We start from the raw sequence: 18,103 nt of genomic DNA, 5'->3' as shown, positions 1-18,103 counted from the left end.
AAAAAGAAAAGAGAAAAGGGAGGGAGAGAGAAGGGAGATTTTAAGTTACCGCGCCTGCCACCACGTCCGCCCCCTGCGGGTCCTCCCGCCGGTGCCACTCGCTCCAGACCTCGTCATGGGCATCCATGCGATTACGTATCCTAGCTGTCATCCGCTCCATCAGCTCTACGTCCTTGACCCTAGCGTAAAGAGCCTCCTGAGATGGGGGCGAGGTTTTTTTTCCAATTTAGAGCTATCAGGCATCTAGCCGCCGTTAGTACGTGCCTGAGCAATTTTTTATATGGCTTGGCCAGGCGGGGTTGGGAGATACCTAGCAGAAATAGTTTAGGGGTCAGGGGGATTGGCACCTCGAAGAGATGGGTAAGCAGCTGTTGTGTGGCCTGCCAGAACGGGGTAATGAGGGGGCATGACCAGTAGATGTGAAAGAGGGAGCCTCTGGCCTGGTGGCAACGCCAGCATCGGTCAGAGGTGGATGGGTATATTTTGTGGAGTATGTCCGGGGTCTGGTACCAGAAACACAGAAGCTTGTATGAGTTTTCCTTATACAAGGTGCAAAGGGATGATTTAGCAGCCTGCCTCCAGACGGCCTGCCAGGCCTCTATCGATAGTGTCTCCCCCAATTCCCTCTCCCACCTCAGCATGTATGCATGTCTCCCCCGCCCCTGCCAATCATATGCGTTCAGTATCTGGTAGATATCTGTGATCAACCCCCGTCTATGGCGCCCCTCCAGGATAATACGTTCAAATGGGGACGGTTGCGAGAATTGGAGTTTTGGGGCTATTGTCTGGGCATAATGTCTTATTTGTAAGTAGCTATAAAACACCTGTCTGGGCAGATCGTGGTTCACCTGGAGCTCCGAGAATGTCAGCAGCCTACGAGTCCTGGGGTCCACCAAGTGTCCAAAATGGAATAGGTCTCGCGAGGCCCAGGGCCAAGACATCTGGTGGGTCAGGCTGTCCGGAATTTTGGGGTTGCAAACAAAAGAATTTAGCAGGGAGCATTCGGACTTAAGCACTACGTCTCTGGACATCTTGCGCCAGAGTCCTCTGAGCAAGGACATCGGGCCCAACAAACGGTCAGGTTCCACCCTCACATCAGCATCCCATAATAGGCTATTTGGGTGGACCGGGGCAAGCCATATCTTTTCTATCTCCGTCCACTTATTAAAGGACCTCTGGGGGAACCAAGAGACCACTGCGCGTAGCTGGGTAGCTTGGTAATATTTCACAAGGTTGGGGAAAGCTAGGCCTCCGTCTCCTCGCGAGGCAGTCATGACCGACCCAGGGATCCTACTCTTCTTATGGTTCCAGACGAACTTCAGCATGTCGCTCTGAAGCTTGCGAAGGTGGGCGTACGGGATCGGGATGGGTAACGTCTGGAACAGATAGAGGAGTTTGGGAAGGATGACCATTTTTATGGCCGCCACGCGGCCTAGGAGCGAGATATGGTGTGCCTTCCACTTTTGAAGGAGGTCTCTGACTGTTCGATACAGGGGAGGGAAGTTGGCCTGGTAAAGGGAGCTAAAGGATGGTGTAATGTGGATCCCGAGGTATTTAAGGGATGAACTGTCCCAGGTGTAGGGGAAATTCGACTGTAGGTGGAGGACCTCAGCCTCCGCAATGTTGATCGGGAGGGCCGCTGATTTTGAAGCGTTCGTTTTGTACCCCGACATTGTCCCATATTTATCTAGTTCAGCATGGAGGTTGGGCAGGGAGATTCTGGGTTGGGTCAAGGTAAGAATAATATCGTCCGCGAACAAGGATGTCTTAAATTCTTTTCCCCGCACCGAGATTCCCCTGATGTCCGGGTTCCCCCGTATGGATGCTGCCAGGGGCTCGACACAGAGGGCAAAGAGCAGGGGTGAAAGTGGGCATCCCTGACGCGTACCGTTGGCTATCTGGAAGGGGGATGATGTGGCAAAGGGAGTTTTAACTTGGGAGGTAGGGTTGGAGTATAGGTGTTGTACCGCCCGCAGGAAGGGACCTTTAAACCCCATGTGGTGCAGGGTAGCGAGCATGAAGGGCCAGCTTAGGCGATCAAATGCCTTTTCGGCATCTAGGCTCAGTATCAGAGCCTCCGCACCGTCCTTATTGGCTACATCAATCAGGTCGATGACCTTCCTGGTGTTGTCCCCTGCCTGGCGTAGTGGCACAAAACCTACTTGGTCCTTATGGATCAGGGAGGGGAGGATAACGTTCAGCCTAATCGATAGAAGTTTAGTGAATATTTTGAGATCTGAATTCAATAATGCTATGGGCCTGTAGCTAGCACAAGAGGCTGGGTCTTTATCCGGTTTCGGTATGAGGGTCAGAAAGGATCCTTGCATGTCACTCGGGATTGGGGTCTGATGGAGGAAGGCGTTAAATAGTTTGGTCATGTGGGGGCCGAGTATCGGGAGGAAGGCCTTGTAGTACTCGTACGGTAGTCCGTCGGGTCCAGGGGATTTATGGGCTGGGAGGCTCTTTACTGTTTCTGCTAACTCTTCCGCCGTTATAGGAGCATTCAGGCCCTGTAAGTCTGCTGTCTGAAGCCGGGGTAGTCCCGCTTGTTCTAAGTATTGGGTCATTCGGGCTTTCAGATCGGGAGACGGGGGGTTGTGCGGTACTTCCTGTTTATTATATAGGTCTGTATAGTAGTCCGCGAAGGCTGCCGCTATGTCTCTGGGGTGTGTCAGAAGGTCGCCCCCCCTATTCTTTATCTGATGTGGGGTAGAGGTCAGGGCTCGGTCTGCCAGTTTCCTGGCCAAGAGAGCCTGCGCCTTGTTGCCCTTGTCGTAGTAAAGTTGTTTTAGGCGGGTTAACGCCTTTTCTACTTTGCCTAAAGCAAGGTCCCGCAGCGTCGTGCGTGTTTGGACAATCTGTTTAAGGAGTGCGGTGGATGGGTTTAGGAGGAGCTTAGCCTCTAGGGCCTTCAGTTGTCGTTCAGCCATTGCTCTAGCAGCCCCGGCGTCTTTCTTCATGGCCGAGGAGAGGGCCATGCACTTTCCCCTCAGGACCGCCTTATGGGCGGCCCACAGGGTGGAGGTGGAAACATCTGGGGTGTCATTTTCCGTGAAATAATACTGAAGGGTCTCTTCCAGTTCCCGTTTCGAGGGGGCATGTTGTAGGAGGAGGTCGTTAAGCCTCCAGTTATAGGGCCGACGGAGGGGCGCAATTAAATTCAGGGACAGCGTGATGGGAGCATGGTCCGACCAGGAGATGGGCAGCACACTAGCCGCTTCAGTAATCCGAAGTGTATTGTTATTAACAAAAAAGTAGTCTATCCGCGTATGTGTGCGATGTGGGGCCGAATAAAATGTGTGTTGGCGATCTCCTGGATGGAGGGCTCGCCAGGCGTCAAATAGTGCGTTTTTCCTGGTCAGTTGGCGAAACAGCTTTGAGTCCCTGAGGGCTCGGGTTTGTGAGGTCTGGGTGTTTGCCACTAGGCGATCCCAGGTGGCCGAGTGTGCCAGGTTGAAGTCTCCACCAATCACCAGTAAGTCATGGGACTCTCGGGAAAGTCGGGCAAGGACCCTGGTTAAGAAGTGGTGCTGATGTGTGTTGGGAGCATAGACTACGCAGAGGGTAATGGCCTGTGACTGCCACAGGCCCCTGAGGATAAGAAAGCGTCCCCTAGGGTCTAGATACGTGGAGGAGCATGAAAAAGGGGACCCCTTTTTGAAGAGGATGGCTACGCCCGCCCTCTTGTTTGGTCCAAATGCCTGGTATACCTGGGGAAAGTGTCGGGATGCAAATGTGAAGGAGTCAGCCCTATCAAAGTGGGTCTCCTGCACCATGATAATGTCTGCCCCTGACTGCCTAAACTCCCGGAGCGCCAGGTGTCGTTTCTTGTTAGAGTTTAGCCCATGTACATTTAGTGAAAAAATTCTAGCCATAGCCTAGGAGGGGGTGCGTTACTCGTATACTTATCTGGTGGAGCAGGCGACGAGCCCAGGTCAGGGAGCGTGACATCCGCGCGAGGAAGGCCGGGGGCCAACAAGGACGAGGTGCAGGCTGCGGAGGGTAGGAGTAGGAAGCTCTAGAGAAAGGGAGAGAAAAAAGAGTAAGAGCACACAAAATAAACACAATAAACATTTTTGAACATGCCCTAGTTGACCGAGGGGTCATGGGCCATTTAAGTTCCAAACAGACTCCCTGGCCGGGAGATTTAAGACGTCCGGGCCAGGGGGACTCGGAAGGACCAAGGTCCAGGGAGGAACTCTCTGGCGGGTAGCCACCAGGGGGGAACAGCATCCAGAAATCCGGTCTGTCCAGACAGGGCGCCACAGGGCAGCCCGATAAAAACAAAACAAAAATGTGGCGAGGGCCTTCGGGGGAGAGGCTGGGATTTGAAGCACCTGAGCTTCCAACAAAGGAGAATGGGGCAGTAGTGAGCTTGCATCGCGTGAAACAACAGTCTGCAAAAAGACAACCACATAAAATGAAAAAATAAGCAAGGGGTGCAGTTCAGTGCTTCGTGTCGTCCGACCGGGCAGGTCGGATTTCGTCAGTTAGTCAACTGGCCATCAAGGAAAGGGCCTTCCAAAACCAGGGCCCCCGGATCTGTGTCTGGGGGATCGGCGGGAGGGCTCCGGGCCCTTGGGGCGTTTATTCGGGGGAACCTTTTGCCAGACCACCGGGGGTGGGGGTGGGGTGGCCACCAGGTCCCAATCAGGTAGTTGAGGGACAGGAATGTCCAAGGCTTCGCAAAAGGAGTCGAGGTCTTCGGGGTAGCGTAGGATCGCCGATCTCCCTTGGTGTTTGGCCGTTAGGCTAAAGGGGAAGCCCCATCTATAGAGGATGGCCCGGTCTTGTAAGGAGCGCAGTAGGGGTTGCAGGAGCCTCCGCTTCTGGAGCGTGATCCATGAGAGATCTGGATATAGTTGTATCTGGGAGTTGTCAAACACTAGATTGCGGACTGCGCGGGCTTTGCGCATGATAGTCTCCTTCAGCGGATATGATTGTATGCGACATATAACATCCCGTGGCTTAGAAGCGGGGCCTTTCGGGCGCAAGGCCCTGTGAGCTCTGTCCATTTCAATGTGTTTGTCCAGGGGTGCCCCCGTGAGGTCGTTAAACATCGTCTGGAGCGTCTTCTGCAAGTCTTCAGCTTCATCCGACTCAGGGAGGCCTCGCACTCTAATGTTGTTGCGGCGCCCCCTGTTGTCCAGGTCCTCCAAATGGCGCTGCATGTCCCGCAGCATAAGGTGATGTTCAGAGCCCTGAAGTTGGGTCCTGTGTACGGCCAGTTTGGTCTCCTGTATCTCTTCTTCAGCCATCTCCACTCTGTCGGCCAGGTGTTTAAGGCCTGCTTGAATGGTTTGGATTTCGGTCCGGCAGGTGTCTCTCACATCTGCAATTAGTTGCTTAAAGTCCTCCTTTGTGGGGAAGGCTTGCAAGTATGTCTGCCAGGAGGGCTGCACAGCTCCATCCGGGCTCCACGGCTGGAGGGGGGGTGCGGATGTCGTGTGGCTGTGGGCTCCACCGGTGGTCCCCTTGGCTCGGGGCGGGGGGTGTTCAGCTGGGGGAGCCCCTGGGTCAATCTGTGTTGTGGGTAGAAGGGACTGTATAGCGGACCCTTGAGAAGGCGTACCAGCCTGTGTCATTTGGGCATAGGAAAGGTGGGGGTAGTGTGCAAGTTCATATGCCCCTGTCCGGGGCGGGTCTGCAAAGTGCAGGGCTCCCTGGGCCTGTAGTGGATTCGGGGCCCATGCGGAGGAGAGGCCGTGTGCCTGGGGTGAACTAGGCCGCACCATCACAGGGGGGTGCATCGGATTTGGCAGGGCCGGGAAGTCTATTAGTGGGTCCGGGGGGGAGGCTGGTCTACTGTCCGCATCCTGTGATCCCGGGGTCTGTGCCTCTTGGTTCGGTCCGGGGGTGGCCTCCGCGTCTAGCCGCAACTGCGACGGAGGATGCGTTGCGGCCTGGTCGCCGCGTTGTGTAGGCGGCATCTGAGGCTGACGGCCTCGCTCACTCACCCCTTGCTGGGACCCATCGGGGTCCTGTGTCCTCTGCGGGGATGGCGGTGGATCTCTGGGGGACTGCGATGGAGCGGTATTCCGCTCGTGGTCCGGGGAGAGGTCCCGATGTTGATAGGCCCCAGCGTCCGGCGCCATCTTGCTATGGCCGCCCGGCGGCATGTCCGGGATCTTAAAGTAGTCCCTGAAGGACGTGGTGGCCCCGGACAACGATAAGGAGAGTCCCCTGGGCGTGGAGGATCTGGTGGTGCGGGAAGAGCTCATTAATATTGTAGGATTTCCCCCGAAATCGGCCTAAGTGCTGCGGGCTGGTGAGGAGCTCCTAGGCAGCACGTCCGTCCAGCTCGGCTTCCGGTCACGCCCCCCCATGCTTAATATCTTAATATATAAGAGCTAGTAAATTACATAATTAGATGCTTTCCCTGTCTCATAGGTATGATTATTTAAATATTTGACACCATTACTTTCTGTATCACTCTTCTCAGAATCTGCTATGGCAATATCACAGTGCAGAAATATCTAGGGAGACTTACAATGGAAGTACCCTGATTAGGCTCATGCCTCTTGTTCATAAATTAAAAAAACAGCAGAGTAAAAAGGTATCTGCAAGAACTTTACACAGATTTGTGATAAAAGATAGGACATGTAAAGAAATTCAGGAGAATTCAAAACAGCCCTACTGGCACTTTTCTGCCAGTAGTTTCCCTAACTACTTGCCTACTGGGCCAATTCTGGCACTTCTCTCCTACATGTAAAAATCATATTTATTTTGCTAAAATATTACTTAGAACCCCCAAATACTACCATATATGATTTTTTAGCAGAGACCATAGGGAATGAAATGGCGGTCTTTGCAACTTTTATCTCACACAGTACTTGGGCAGCAATTTTTCAAACGTTTCGTGCATTAAAAAAAGAAAAAAAAAAAAAGACAAAACAGTATATTTTTACATAATGTGAAAGATGAAGTTAGATGATGTTACGTCGAGTATACCTAACATGTCACGCTTTAAAATTACACACACTCATGAAATGGCGCCAAACTTCAGTATTTTTTTTTTTTACGGGTTACCTATTTATAGTTACAGAGGAGGTCTTGTGCTAGAATTATTGCTCTCACTGTAATGTTCGCAGCGATACCTCACGTCTGCTTTGAATGTCGTTTACATATGTGGGCACGACCTACGTATAAGTTTGCTTCTGAAATTCAAACAGGCGGGGACGGGGCACTTTAAAAAAATATATTGTTTATTTTACTTTTATTTTGATGCTTTTTTTATTTTTATTTGGGCATGACAGGTCCTCTTTACAGCGAGATCTGGGGTCTATAAGTCCCCACATCTCGCCTCTAGGCTGGGGAGCCTGAAATAAAAAAAAAAAGAACGATCTCAGCTTTCCAGCTGAGGTGGCGCAGCCTCTAAGAACGATCAAGAGGTGGAACAGCTGCTATAATTGTTTTCACGGTGAAGGGAATCGCCAGCTTTAAAAGAAGATATCAGAATGATGTCTGTAACTGCAGGCATCATTCAGATATCCCCACTCAAAGTCTGCGACATCATATGACGTTGGGCGGGTGAGAAGTGGCTAAAAACCACCTGCTCCTAAATCAGGCAAGTATTTGCATAGAGCAGCACGATTCTGGAAAAAATAAGAATCACAATTTCTTTTGCTTAGAAAAAAGATCACGATTCCTGCAGCATAGCATCATCTTTCAAATTCGACAAAAAAATTGGGCTAACTTTACTGTTTAGTTTTATTTTTTTTTATTTATTGAAGTGTATTTTTTCCCCAAAAATTGCATCTGATAGTCTGCTGCACAAATACAGTGTGACACAAAACATTGCAACATCCGCCATATTATTAAACTGACCTCATTTACAGACCAATTTTCATCTCTTTTGATCTATTGCTGAGCAATGTTGATAAACATTTGTCGGAGGCTCTTTTTTTTGACAGCTGTGAGTGAGCAGAGAACGGCTCTGCACTGTTTACATAGAATCGTGGAAATGACGGATTAAGATCGTGATCGTTGAATCGAGATTGCGATTTTTTTAACGAATAATTGTGGAGCTCTACATTTGCATCAGTGATGGTAATGTTACCGACACAAGTGGCAAATTCAGGTAGTTCACTTAAAGAATATGTCGCTATGGCAGTAATCAGGAAACTGATAGTAATTAAGACGGACTCTAAGCTGGCAAACAGAGGTACGCCAGTACTCAGTGCTGGCCACCCTGACAGCTCCATTCAGCTGTTGGCTGGGAGATTCCCCAGCAGAAAGCTAAATGTATATGGGATACGGATGATGTCATAACCCTAATATGGACATATTTGGGAGATTACTTGTCACTGGGTGGGTCGAGCCTGATGGGGAAAGGAGAGACTAGCTCCCCATCAGGTCTGCTTAATCTTTGATTGACAGCACACTGCAGTGGGTGGATTTGAAAGCTGTTCTATTCAAACCAAAAAAAAAGCTGGCTTTAAAGTGGTTCTAAAGGCAGAAGGATTTCTACTTTACTGCAGTCTATGCAGTAAGGTAAAAAAACTCTTCTGCGTGGGCTCCTTTCGCAAATACCCCCCCCCCCCCCAAATACATATCCTGATCTCGTTCCAGCAATGTGCACGAGAGTCAAGGCTTTCTTGGCTCTCTCCCTCCTCACTGGCTCAGATAAAGCAATGGGAGACATTGGCTCCTGGTGCTGTCAAATACAGTCAGTGACAAAGGGAGCAGGGGATGGGGCTGAGCCCCTCTCTGTATGTCTTATGGACACACAGAAGGGGGCTCGGGAGCAAACATGCACGAGTGCCTCTTTAGCAAGCGGCTTTCTATGAGGGCACTCAGCAGGGGGGAGCTAAGAGCGCCAGCAAGGGACTTCCAAAGGAGGAGGATTGGGGCTGCTCATTGCACTACTTTAAATGAGTATTAAAACTCTCTTTTATGATCAAAATACCTTTTTTTTTTAAAACAGACAATGCTGCACTTCCCAGTTTTGTTAGTGGAAGAATTTGGTTCATGCTGGCCACCTTACCATAAACTTACTGGTTATTAATTTGATTACTGATCCTAAAATCATATACCCTCAAAAGGTACGGTTTCCATGTCATGTGTTAACATGCTTGAAATAACTGCATAGAATTACATAACTGCCTCTACATATTAGACCAAATTTCTACTATAAACAGTTTGAGATGTGCAGTTAGACTCAAGAGCAAAAAAATAAAACCCACTACTTCAATGATAGATACAAATCTAGTTGCCTGTGACTTTGTCCATTCAGGGCAAAGTGACAGGGTCTGATTAAAGCCCACCTCACTTTCCCATTGGTAACCTGCTGCTCTTTCCTCTGTTGCAGTTGTCACTCACAAACACTTGGTGTCAGCTGGTGTTAAGGCTTAGGCCCCTTTCACACTGATGGACCGATGGGGTCTGCCTATCAGTTTTTGAGGCAAATACAATCTTCCCATCCATATCTCTCTATGGAGCGGTGGATGTCAGCGAATATGTGTCCGCTGACACTCGTCGGCATCCAATCCGATCTGACCCTGTCTGCTAAACACAGACATATGGAGATCCATTCCCCATCCATCAGGTGGATCGGATGACAGTTGGTCCGTTTTCTTCTGACCACCCCATAGAAAACAGCGGGCTGTGTCCTCTCTGCATAGCGGAGCAGACACAGACCTGTCATCCACCTGCTCAGCTGGGTTTAGTGGAGAAATCCCCCCGCTGAGCAGACAGATCTGCGTAATGGAGTTTGCCTGGTTTGAAAGGGGTCTAAGAGGGAGCAGTGATGTTACCCACTCTATCATGTGGCCTGGCCTGCACTTTCACATCGGCTGCTAGTAAGTGACACCAGTATTGTTTATTAGGAGGAGGTCACATGCTCCACCATACCCAGAATAACCAGCCATTGTTTTCCTATGAGAGAGGGAGGCCTGATATAATAAATTGACCTCTACCTGAAGGGGCAAGTTGACACGGGCTACCTAAATTTGTAACAGAAGTGATGATATAAAAAAATCCTTATGTTGTATGAAGGCAATGCTGTAACTTCAGCCATGTTTGTCCTGTAATATCTCTGTCCTGGGTCTGTACATTCTTGCTAATATCTGTTAGTTTTTTACAACTGTTTATGCAGATTTGTATAATCCTTCCCAAAAGGAACATTATGCTTAAGGTTCTTAGAGGAAAGTTCTTCTATAGAACTAATATGGCTTTAATGCGGCATGGTAAATCAAGACTAACCACAACAGCGATTAAGGAAATCAATTCAACTTTTCAGTCTTTGTAGCTTCCACCAAATTCGCCTTCAACAGCAGGATTTTCATAATGTTTCATCTTCTCTTTCTTCTCATTTATGATTACAATACATTGTTCAATCATATTTCACAAATCCTAAGTACTACTAAGGGACAAGATTGTAAATTGCTTCAAAATATTATGCAACCATAGACAAAATATAATTAGAGTTTCTTTAAAAAAAAAAACATGCTCTTCAATCTATAAGAAACTCAAAGAGCACCTATACTGGTCAATTATTATCAAGTAGTATAATGACTAATGGTTTCTCTGGCCATTATTACATACTGTAGTTGTAAATGAATCATGTTCCCAGTTCTTGGCATGACCTCAGCCTGCTGTCCAGCCAGAGGAGCAACAACTTACACAGCTAGTGACATCACATGTTGCAGCACATTAACTTGCCTAAAAAGCCTAGACAATTGGTCATATGGTCTCTAAATGAGAGGATCATAATTTAGATTGGTTGATCCTTCCTTTAGCAGAGATCATGTACCAAAAGCCATAACAGACTCGAACAAAAATCAACCTTGTCAAGTTGAAACATTTGCACATTCTATCAATTGATCCGCTAGTGTATTTTTTGTTCATATGTTCATAGGGCCTTCATCAGAGTTAGGTGAAGCCAACTTACATTCTTTAACCCTGTAAACGTTTCAGGATGTTGTTCTTCATTTCACAGCAAAATGCACCTCTAAGCATTACATGACCATGAAAATTAAGTTAACAGATTTTAGATTGCCGCCTACAACTTTTATTCTCCATGATTTTAGTAAGAAAAGAAAGTTTACATAAACTTGAACTGGCCTAAATTGTTCCTAAGGTTACAATGTTGCATAAGCGTAACACTTAAAGCAAACCTGTAGCCAGGTTATGGAGTAATAAAGTAGCTTTAAAATAAATCCTCACTTAAACCCTGAAACTGCAGGTACATTGGAACAATTAATCCTCAAAGTTCAAAGCAGAGATACTGAAGTCATTCTCTCAGCATATCAGCTCACCCGGCTCCCAGTCTTCTAATCTCTAATGTTAACACAGAGCAAGTTCTCTGGGAAGGCAAAGCAGAGGAAACAAGACTGCTGAGAGCTAATGACTTCAGTGCTTCTACTCTGATCTAGTTATTGTTTGATAACAATGTGTAAACACTTGAAAATCCATAGCCGGGTAAGGTAATTTTAATGAAATGGACAAATATAAAGGCTTTGTGAACATCCTTAGCCCAGTATTCAATGGTCTTTATATGCATAAACAAAGGTAATTCAATATTGTGTTTTAAAATCTACAGTACCTTGAAATAGCATTCATACCTCATTCAATTTTCCACATTTTGTCATGTTAGAACCAAAAAACGTAAATGTATTTTATTAGGGTTTCATATGATAGACCAACGCAAAGTGGCACATACAGTAATTGTGAAGTGGAAGGAAAATGAAAAATGGTTTTCAAAAGTTTCTACAAATAAATATGTGAAGAGTATGGCGTGCATTTGTATTCAGAATGGGTGCAGCGATTGCGGCCGCAGCGTGTTGCTAGGACATGGCGTGACCCCAATCTCTGTAAAGAGTCGTGACCGTGGCTCTTAAACCATGTGATCGGCTGTGTCCAATTACAGCCGGTCATATGTAAACGGATATGCCAGTAATCGGCTCTCATCACCTCACACTGACAGAGTATGTGGCAAGAAGAGCCGTTCAGCAGCATCTCCTCCCAGGGGACATCAAGACATGTAATCCGGGCACTGATCATGAGTGTTCTGATTACAATAACACACCACCAGTGCCAGCAATCAGTGCTTATCAGTGCCATACCACCAAAAGAAAGCTCTATTTGTGTGAAGGAAATTATAAAAAATGGCACATGCTTACAGTGTAGCATGACCGCGCATGTGATTGCCCTGAAAGCTTAAAATTGGCCTGGGCAGGAAAGGGGTAAAAAGTGCCCTGTAGGCAAGTGGTTAAAGCAGAGTTGGGTTATAAAAAAAATATCCCAAGCTTTGAACATATCCCGAAGCACTGTTTAATCCATCATCCGAAAATAGAAAGAGTATGGCACAACTGCAAACCTACCAAGACATGGCCGTCCACCTAAACTGACAGGCCGGGCAAGGAGAGCATTAATCAGAGAAGCAGCCAAGAGGTCCATGGTAACTCTTAAGGAGCTGCAGAGATCTACAACTTTTAGTCGCGCACTCCACAAATCTGACCATTGTTGAAAGAAAGCCATAAGAAGTCCGGTTTCAGTTTGCAAGAAGCCATGTGAAGGACACAGCAAACCTGTGGAAGGAGGTTCTCTGGTCAGATAAGACCAAAAATTTAACTTTAACTGGCTATAAAAGCAAAATGCTATATGTGGCTGTAAACTAACACGGGACATCACCCTGAACACACCATCCCCATTGTGAAACATGGTGGTGGCAGCATCATGTTGTGGAGATGATTTTCAGGAACAGGGACGCTGGTCAGAGTTGATAGGAGGATAGATGGAGCCAAATACAGAGAAGTCTTAGAAGAAAACCTGTTAGTGTCTGCAAAAGACTTGAGACTGGGGTGGAGGTTCACCTTCCATCAGGATAACGACCCTAAAACTACAGAAGGAGCTACAATAAAACGGTTTAGATCAAAGCATATTCATGTGTTAGAATGGCCCAGTCAAAGTCCAGACCTAAATCCAATTGAGAATCTTCGGCAAGACTTGAGAATCGCTGTTCACAGACACTCTCCATCCAATCTGACAGAGCTTGAGCTATTATGCAAAGAAGAATGGGCAAAAAAAGTCACTCTCTAGATGTGCAAATCTGGTAGAGACAACCCCAAAAAGACTTGCAGCTGCAATTGCAGCGAAAGATAGTTTTACAAAGTATTGACTCAGGAGGCTAAATACAAATGCACAACACACTTTTGACATATTTATTTCTAAAAAGTTTTGAAAACCATTCATCATTTTCCTTCCATTTCACAATTATGTGCCACATTGTGTTGGTCTATCACATAAAATCCCAATAAAATACATTTACTTTTTTGGTTCTAAAATGACAAAATGTGGAAAATTTCAAGGAGTATGAATTATTTTCAAGACACTGTAGATCCAGTTCACTTTGAAGGAACTTAGTACTAACAGAATCATGGAGGCTGCCAGGGCTCACCTCCTATGAATACTAATTGTCAGGCTGTCTTCTTTTGAGTCACTGACCTGAAACAAGAATATAAATTAGAAAGATAAAATGCAGATCTGCATATGTGTCCCAGGTTTTCCCCCCAAAAATATGGGAGGGCAATGCCAGTCTCTGTATCCTCTCAGTACTGGCTTTCTTTAAAGTGTTTGCAAACCCAACCAATAAACTTCTCATATTTTCTCCCTTTTGGTCTTTTTATTATATGTACCATTGAATATGCATTCAATAAGTGCAAAAAATAATTGCTGATCCTACCAGAAATTGTATTAGCTGATAACTTCTTTGCTGACTCTTATACGTTAGGATTGTTACCAACTATTTCTGTGAACTACAACCACCCCTCCCCCCCCCCACCTTATGAAGAAAAGGTAAGAGGGAGGTGCTCAAGTTTTGCCCTAGGGTGACAATGCTGCTCCTCCATAGATATAGCGCAGTAAGTAAGAGTTTTCACCCTAGGGCAGAATGTGTGTTACTGGCAGGACCACTGGGTAAAAAAAAACAAAAAACGAATGCAGCCATCTTATCATTGGATTAGTAGCTTCAAATGATTACATTTTTCATTCTTTTGTTTAGACCGGCTTTAAAGAGGTTGTAGACCCTTACATATATCTAGTGAAGTGCCTGGCCTTAGATACACAGACATGAAGCAAATCCTCCTAGTTAAGTTGTACCTGCTTATCTATGCCCATCTTTCCCCTACATCCGTTCAAAGTGAAGAATTTACACAACATCTCTCAGCTCTGAAAAGCAGAGGGGCGGGGAGCTGATGTTACATCACTGAGAGAGCTCTGAGAGCTGATTGGAGCAAAGGGACACATTCCCCCTTCACACAGCACACAGGAACAGAATTGTTCCTGTGCTGGAGGCACTCTCCTGTCACCATTTTTCTCTTGGTGTCAGGAAAACTCATCAGAAGTGACTCATGCTGACAGCAGAGGAATGAGGCAGCGGACAGAAATAACAGTGCTCTGGATTGAGACAAGTACACACTATAGAGGGATATGTTTGTTTATATTTCATGTCTGAGGTTTACAACCACTTTGAGAACTGATAAAATCAAGAAAAGATTTGGACAATCAAGAAAAATCTCTCAAAGAACTGCTTGTGGATGAGCAAGGCATGTTTATGAAAATAACCTTTCATTATCGCCAGACATTGTATTCTGACAGCAGGGACTCTCAGCTGTCAGAATAAACTGATCCGCAGCTGCTGATCAAGAAATATTTTCCAACAAGCCTGTTCATCAAAAGTAAATCGTTAGACTGACTTCTGTTCAACAGAAGTGGCCACAAATTGATTGAAATGTGTCCCGTCCCTGCTGAACCGGCTAAATTTTGATTAATCTGTGGGCAGCTTAACAAGGAAACGGTATCACCTGAGAGCATCTCAGTGACACCAGAGGGGAAGGATTCCGAAGAGCGGAAGTTCAATTTTTGGGTGGAACTCTGCTTTAAGCTATTTTTCCTTAATTTTTACCTGGTGATCCTGCCAGTAACACACTTCCTGCCCTAAGAAGACAACACTCACTTGTCACTAAGGAGCAGCTAAGATAGCATCATAGGGAAGGAGGGGGGTTTAAAAAAACTGAAGAGTGCAAAATCTAGTGCAGCTATGTATAGAAACCAATCAGCTCCCAGGTTTTCTTGTCAAAGCTTAATCGAACAAGGTGAAATTGGAAGCTGATTGGTTACCATGCATAGCTGTACCAGATTTTGCACTCTCTAGTTTTAGTAAATTAACCCCACTGTGGGGGGTGGAGTCATTTTATAGTTCCCAAAGTTAATCTGGACAGAGCTTAAGATTTTAGTGGATCAGAGGCACTGTGTTGTCACCTTACTACAGTAAGTATCACGTACGTTCACTGGATTTGTGCAGACTCACCCAATAGGTTTTTATGTTGTTTTGTTTTTTGCACTTATCAAACTTAACAATGGTATATTTATCCAACCAAAAATGCAGCATATAATAGAAGTTAAGCCCTGTACACACGATCGGTTTGTCTGATGAAAACAGACCGATGGACTGTTTTCATTGGACAAACCGATCCTGTGTGGGCCCCATCGGTTTGTTTTCCATCGGTGAAAAAAAATAGAACATTTTGCTATGGATTTTGTGTGGAAGTCCACCGGTCAAAAATACACGCATGCTCAGAATCAAGTCGACGCATGCTCGGAAGCATTGAACTTCATTTTTCTCAGCACGTCGTAGTGTTTTACGTCACTGCATTGGACACGGTCGGATTTTTGACCGATGGTGTGTAGGCAAGACTGATGAAAGTCAGCTTCATCGGATATCCGACGAAAAAAAATCCATCGGCTTAGATTCCATCAGATATCCAATCGTGTGTACGAGGCTTTAGAGTTTGCATACACTTTAAACTCCAAAGTTTCTTTTTGTCTCATCTACATAATGTAACTTCATAAAACGATCAATAAAAACAATAAAGTACAAGCATGAGATAAAAAATTCTTAGACAAATACCTCTGATTTCAGTCTTTCAATTTCAGTGTCTTGATCTTCAAGCTGTTGTCGCAGCTGATTAGCAGCAATCTTTTCTGTTTCCACAATCTGTACCAAGTGAATATACTTCTGCATCAGGACCTCTCTCTCTATCAGGATATCTGAATAGCTGCATGAAAAAGGAATATTATTAGCCGGAGTTCACCATACATCATATCTAGGAACATGCTGGGGATTGGGAAAGAAGAATGTTAAAAACAAGGGATAGACACTAAATTATCACAGAAACAAACCAGGATTCTTTTACAAAATCTGACATAGAAAAAACGTGGATGGCATTTTCTGTAAGGCCATGTTTATGTTAGGTTTACTGTCCCCTAAAAGTGATCTTTTGGTTTATAAGTGGAGTTGGGAGAGACAAATAATTTACTAGCTTCCAATATCTTCAGGGAGACCCTCAAACCTCCTGTTACCTTTCTAACAGTGAAAAAATCCTCCAGGGAGAGAAGGAGCCCCCAAATTGTCAACAGTAGGGGGCAGACCTGAGAATCCAAGCACCATTGGAAAGTCTTAGAAAACAGGGTGACTTTTCCATCATTTACCGGAAAAGAAAAGAGCTTTATCTTAGTTGCTGGAGTGTGTGGCATAGAGGTAATGGGGAAACTGCATATTTCATATTAGCTTATTATTTTTAGCTTACAATATCCAATTATGAATTCCACCCTAAAAATAAACTATTAACAACTTGCCTTTAACCACTTAAGCCCCGGACCTTTAGGCAGCTAAATGCCCAGGCCAGGTTTTGCGATTCGGCACTGCGTCGCTTTAACAGACAATTGCGCGGTCGTGCGACGTGGCCCCCAAACAAAATTGGCGTCCTTTTTTCCCCACAAATAGAGCTTTCTTTTGGTGGTATTTGATCACCTCTGCGGTTTTTATTTTTTGCGCTATAAACAAAAATAGAGCGACAATTTTGAAAAAAATGCAATATTTTTTACTTTTTGCTATAATAAATATCCCCCAAAAACATATATACAATATTTTTTTTCCTCAGTTTAGGCCGATACGTATTCTTCTACCTATTTTTGGTAAAAAAAATCGCAATAGGCGTCTATCGATTGGTTTGCGCAAAATTTATAGCGTTTACAAAATAGGGGATAGTTTTATTGCATTTTTATGAAAAAAATTTTTTTTACTACTAGCGGCTATAAACGAATAGCCGCGCCGTCGTCCCAGATCGCTCCCCGCGGGAATCCGACCGCCTCATGTAGCAGGGGGGGGGGGGGTCCCGATCGGACCCCTGACCCACGTCTAGGCAGGGACGTACATGTACGCCCATTTGCCTGTACGTGCCATTCTGTGGACGTACATTTACATGTGGCGGTCGGGAAGTGGTTAATGTTAAAAAAAAAAAAAAAAAAATTTTTTACTCACTTCTATCTGGCTGTTACTAGGCAGTTTTTCGTAATCTGCCTAGTTCCTGGTCTTAGGTGGTTCAACTTTCTGTCCTAAGACCCCATTGCCTCCTGGGAAATTACACTCATTTCCCAGGAGTTTCTAGGCATTACTCTGCCTAAAAATCACCCAGCATGCACCTCTCCCTGAAAACCAGAAAGAAAAAGGAACTGGGCTTCACATGCCCACAAATATGATGGATACGGCCACAACAGGAGCTGGAGGATATAAGTCAAGTGTTTGCAATGATTTCTGGAATGATTGGGGAGCTATTAATATGTTTTAGGAACTATTTAATGTGAATAATTTTAGCTTGCAAAAAACATTATGCCCGAAACCCCGCTTTAAGGGGCTGTACAAGACATATAAGAATGGTCACTTTAACTGATTTCATCATAAAGAAATTACAGAAATGTGCTATCTTCCTCATGCCTTGTACACACAAGCGGAATTTCCGAAGGAAAAAGTCAGACGGAAGCTTTTGATCGGATATTTGGTCCGCATGTATGCCCTATCGTACTTTTTTAGTCGGAAATTAGATAGAGAACGTATTCTCAATTTTTCAGATGAAAAATTTCCATGGCAGAAACAGGATCTTTTTTTTTTTTTACAGAAAGAAAAAACAGGTGGCCAGATTCACAGAAAAAGTACGCCGGAGTATCGGCGTACTTTCAAATTTGCCGCGTCGTATCTTTATTTGTAATTCACAAACAAAGATACGCCTTCGGATCTTAGAATGCAATACTTCGGCGCCCGCTG

General features: G+C 45.6%; 1 protein-coding gene across 3 annotated transcripts in view; it reads right to left on the bottom strand.

Annotated features, from left to right (window-relative positions):
• RASGRF2 (Ras protein specific guanine nucleotide releasing factor 2) overlaps nt 1-18,103 on the bottom strand; it is a 486,592-nt gene that overhangs the window by 276,308 nt on the left and 192,181 nt on the right. For all 3 annotated transcript variants that reach the window (XM_040341627.1, XM_040341631.1, XM_040341628.1), the window contains exon 3: nt 15,911-16,058. In XM_040341627.1, the coding sequence (XP_040197561.1) occupies nt 15,911-16,058 (148 nt within the window). The remainder of the gene's footprint in view (nt 1-15,910; nt 16,059-18,103) is intronic.

The sequence above is a fragment of the Rana temporaria genome, chromosome 1, assembly GCF_905171775.1.
Source record: "Rana temporaria chromosome 1, aRanTem1.1, whole genome shotgun sequence".
In the NCBI taxonomy this organism is placed as follows: domain Eukaryota; kingdom Metazoa; phylum Chordata; class Amphibia; order Anura; family Ranidae; genus Rana; species Rana temporaria.
This window is presented reverse-complemented; position numbering and strand designations above follow the sequence as displayed.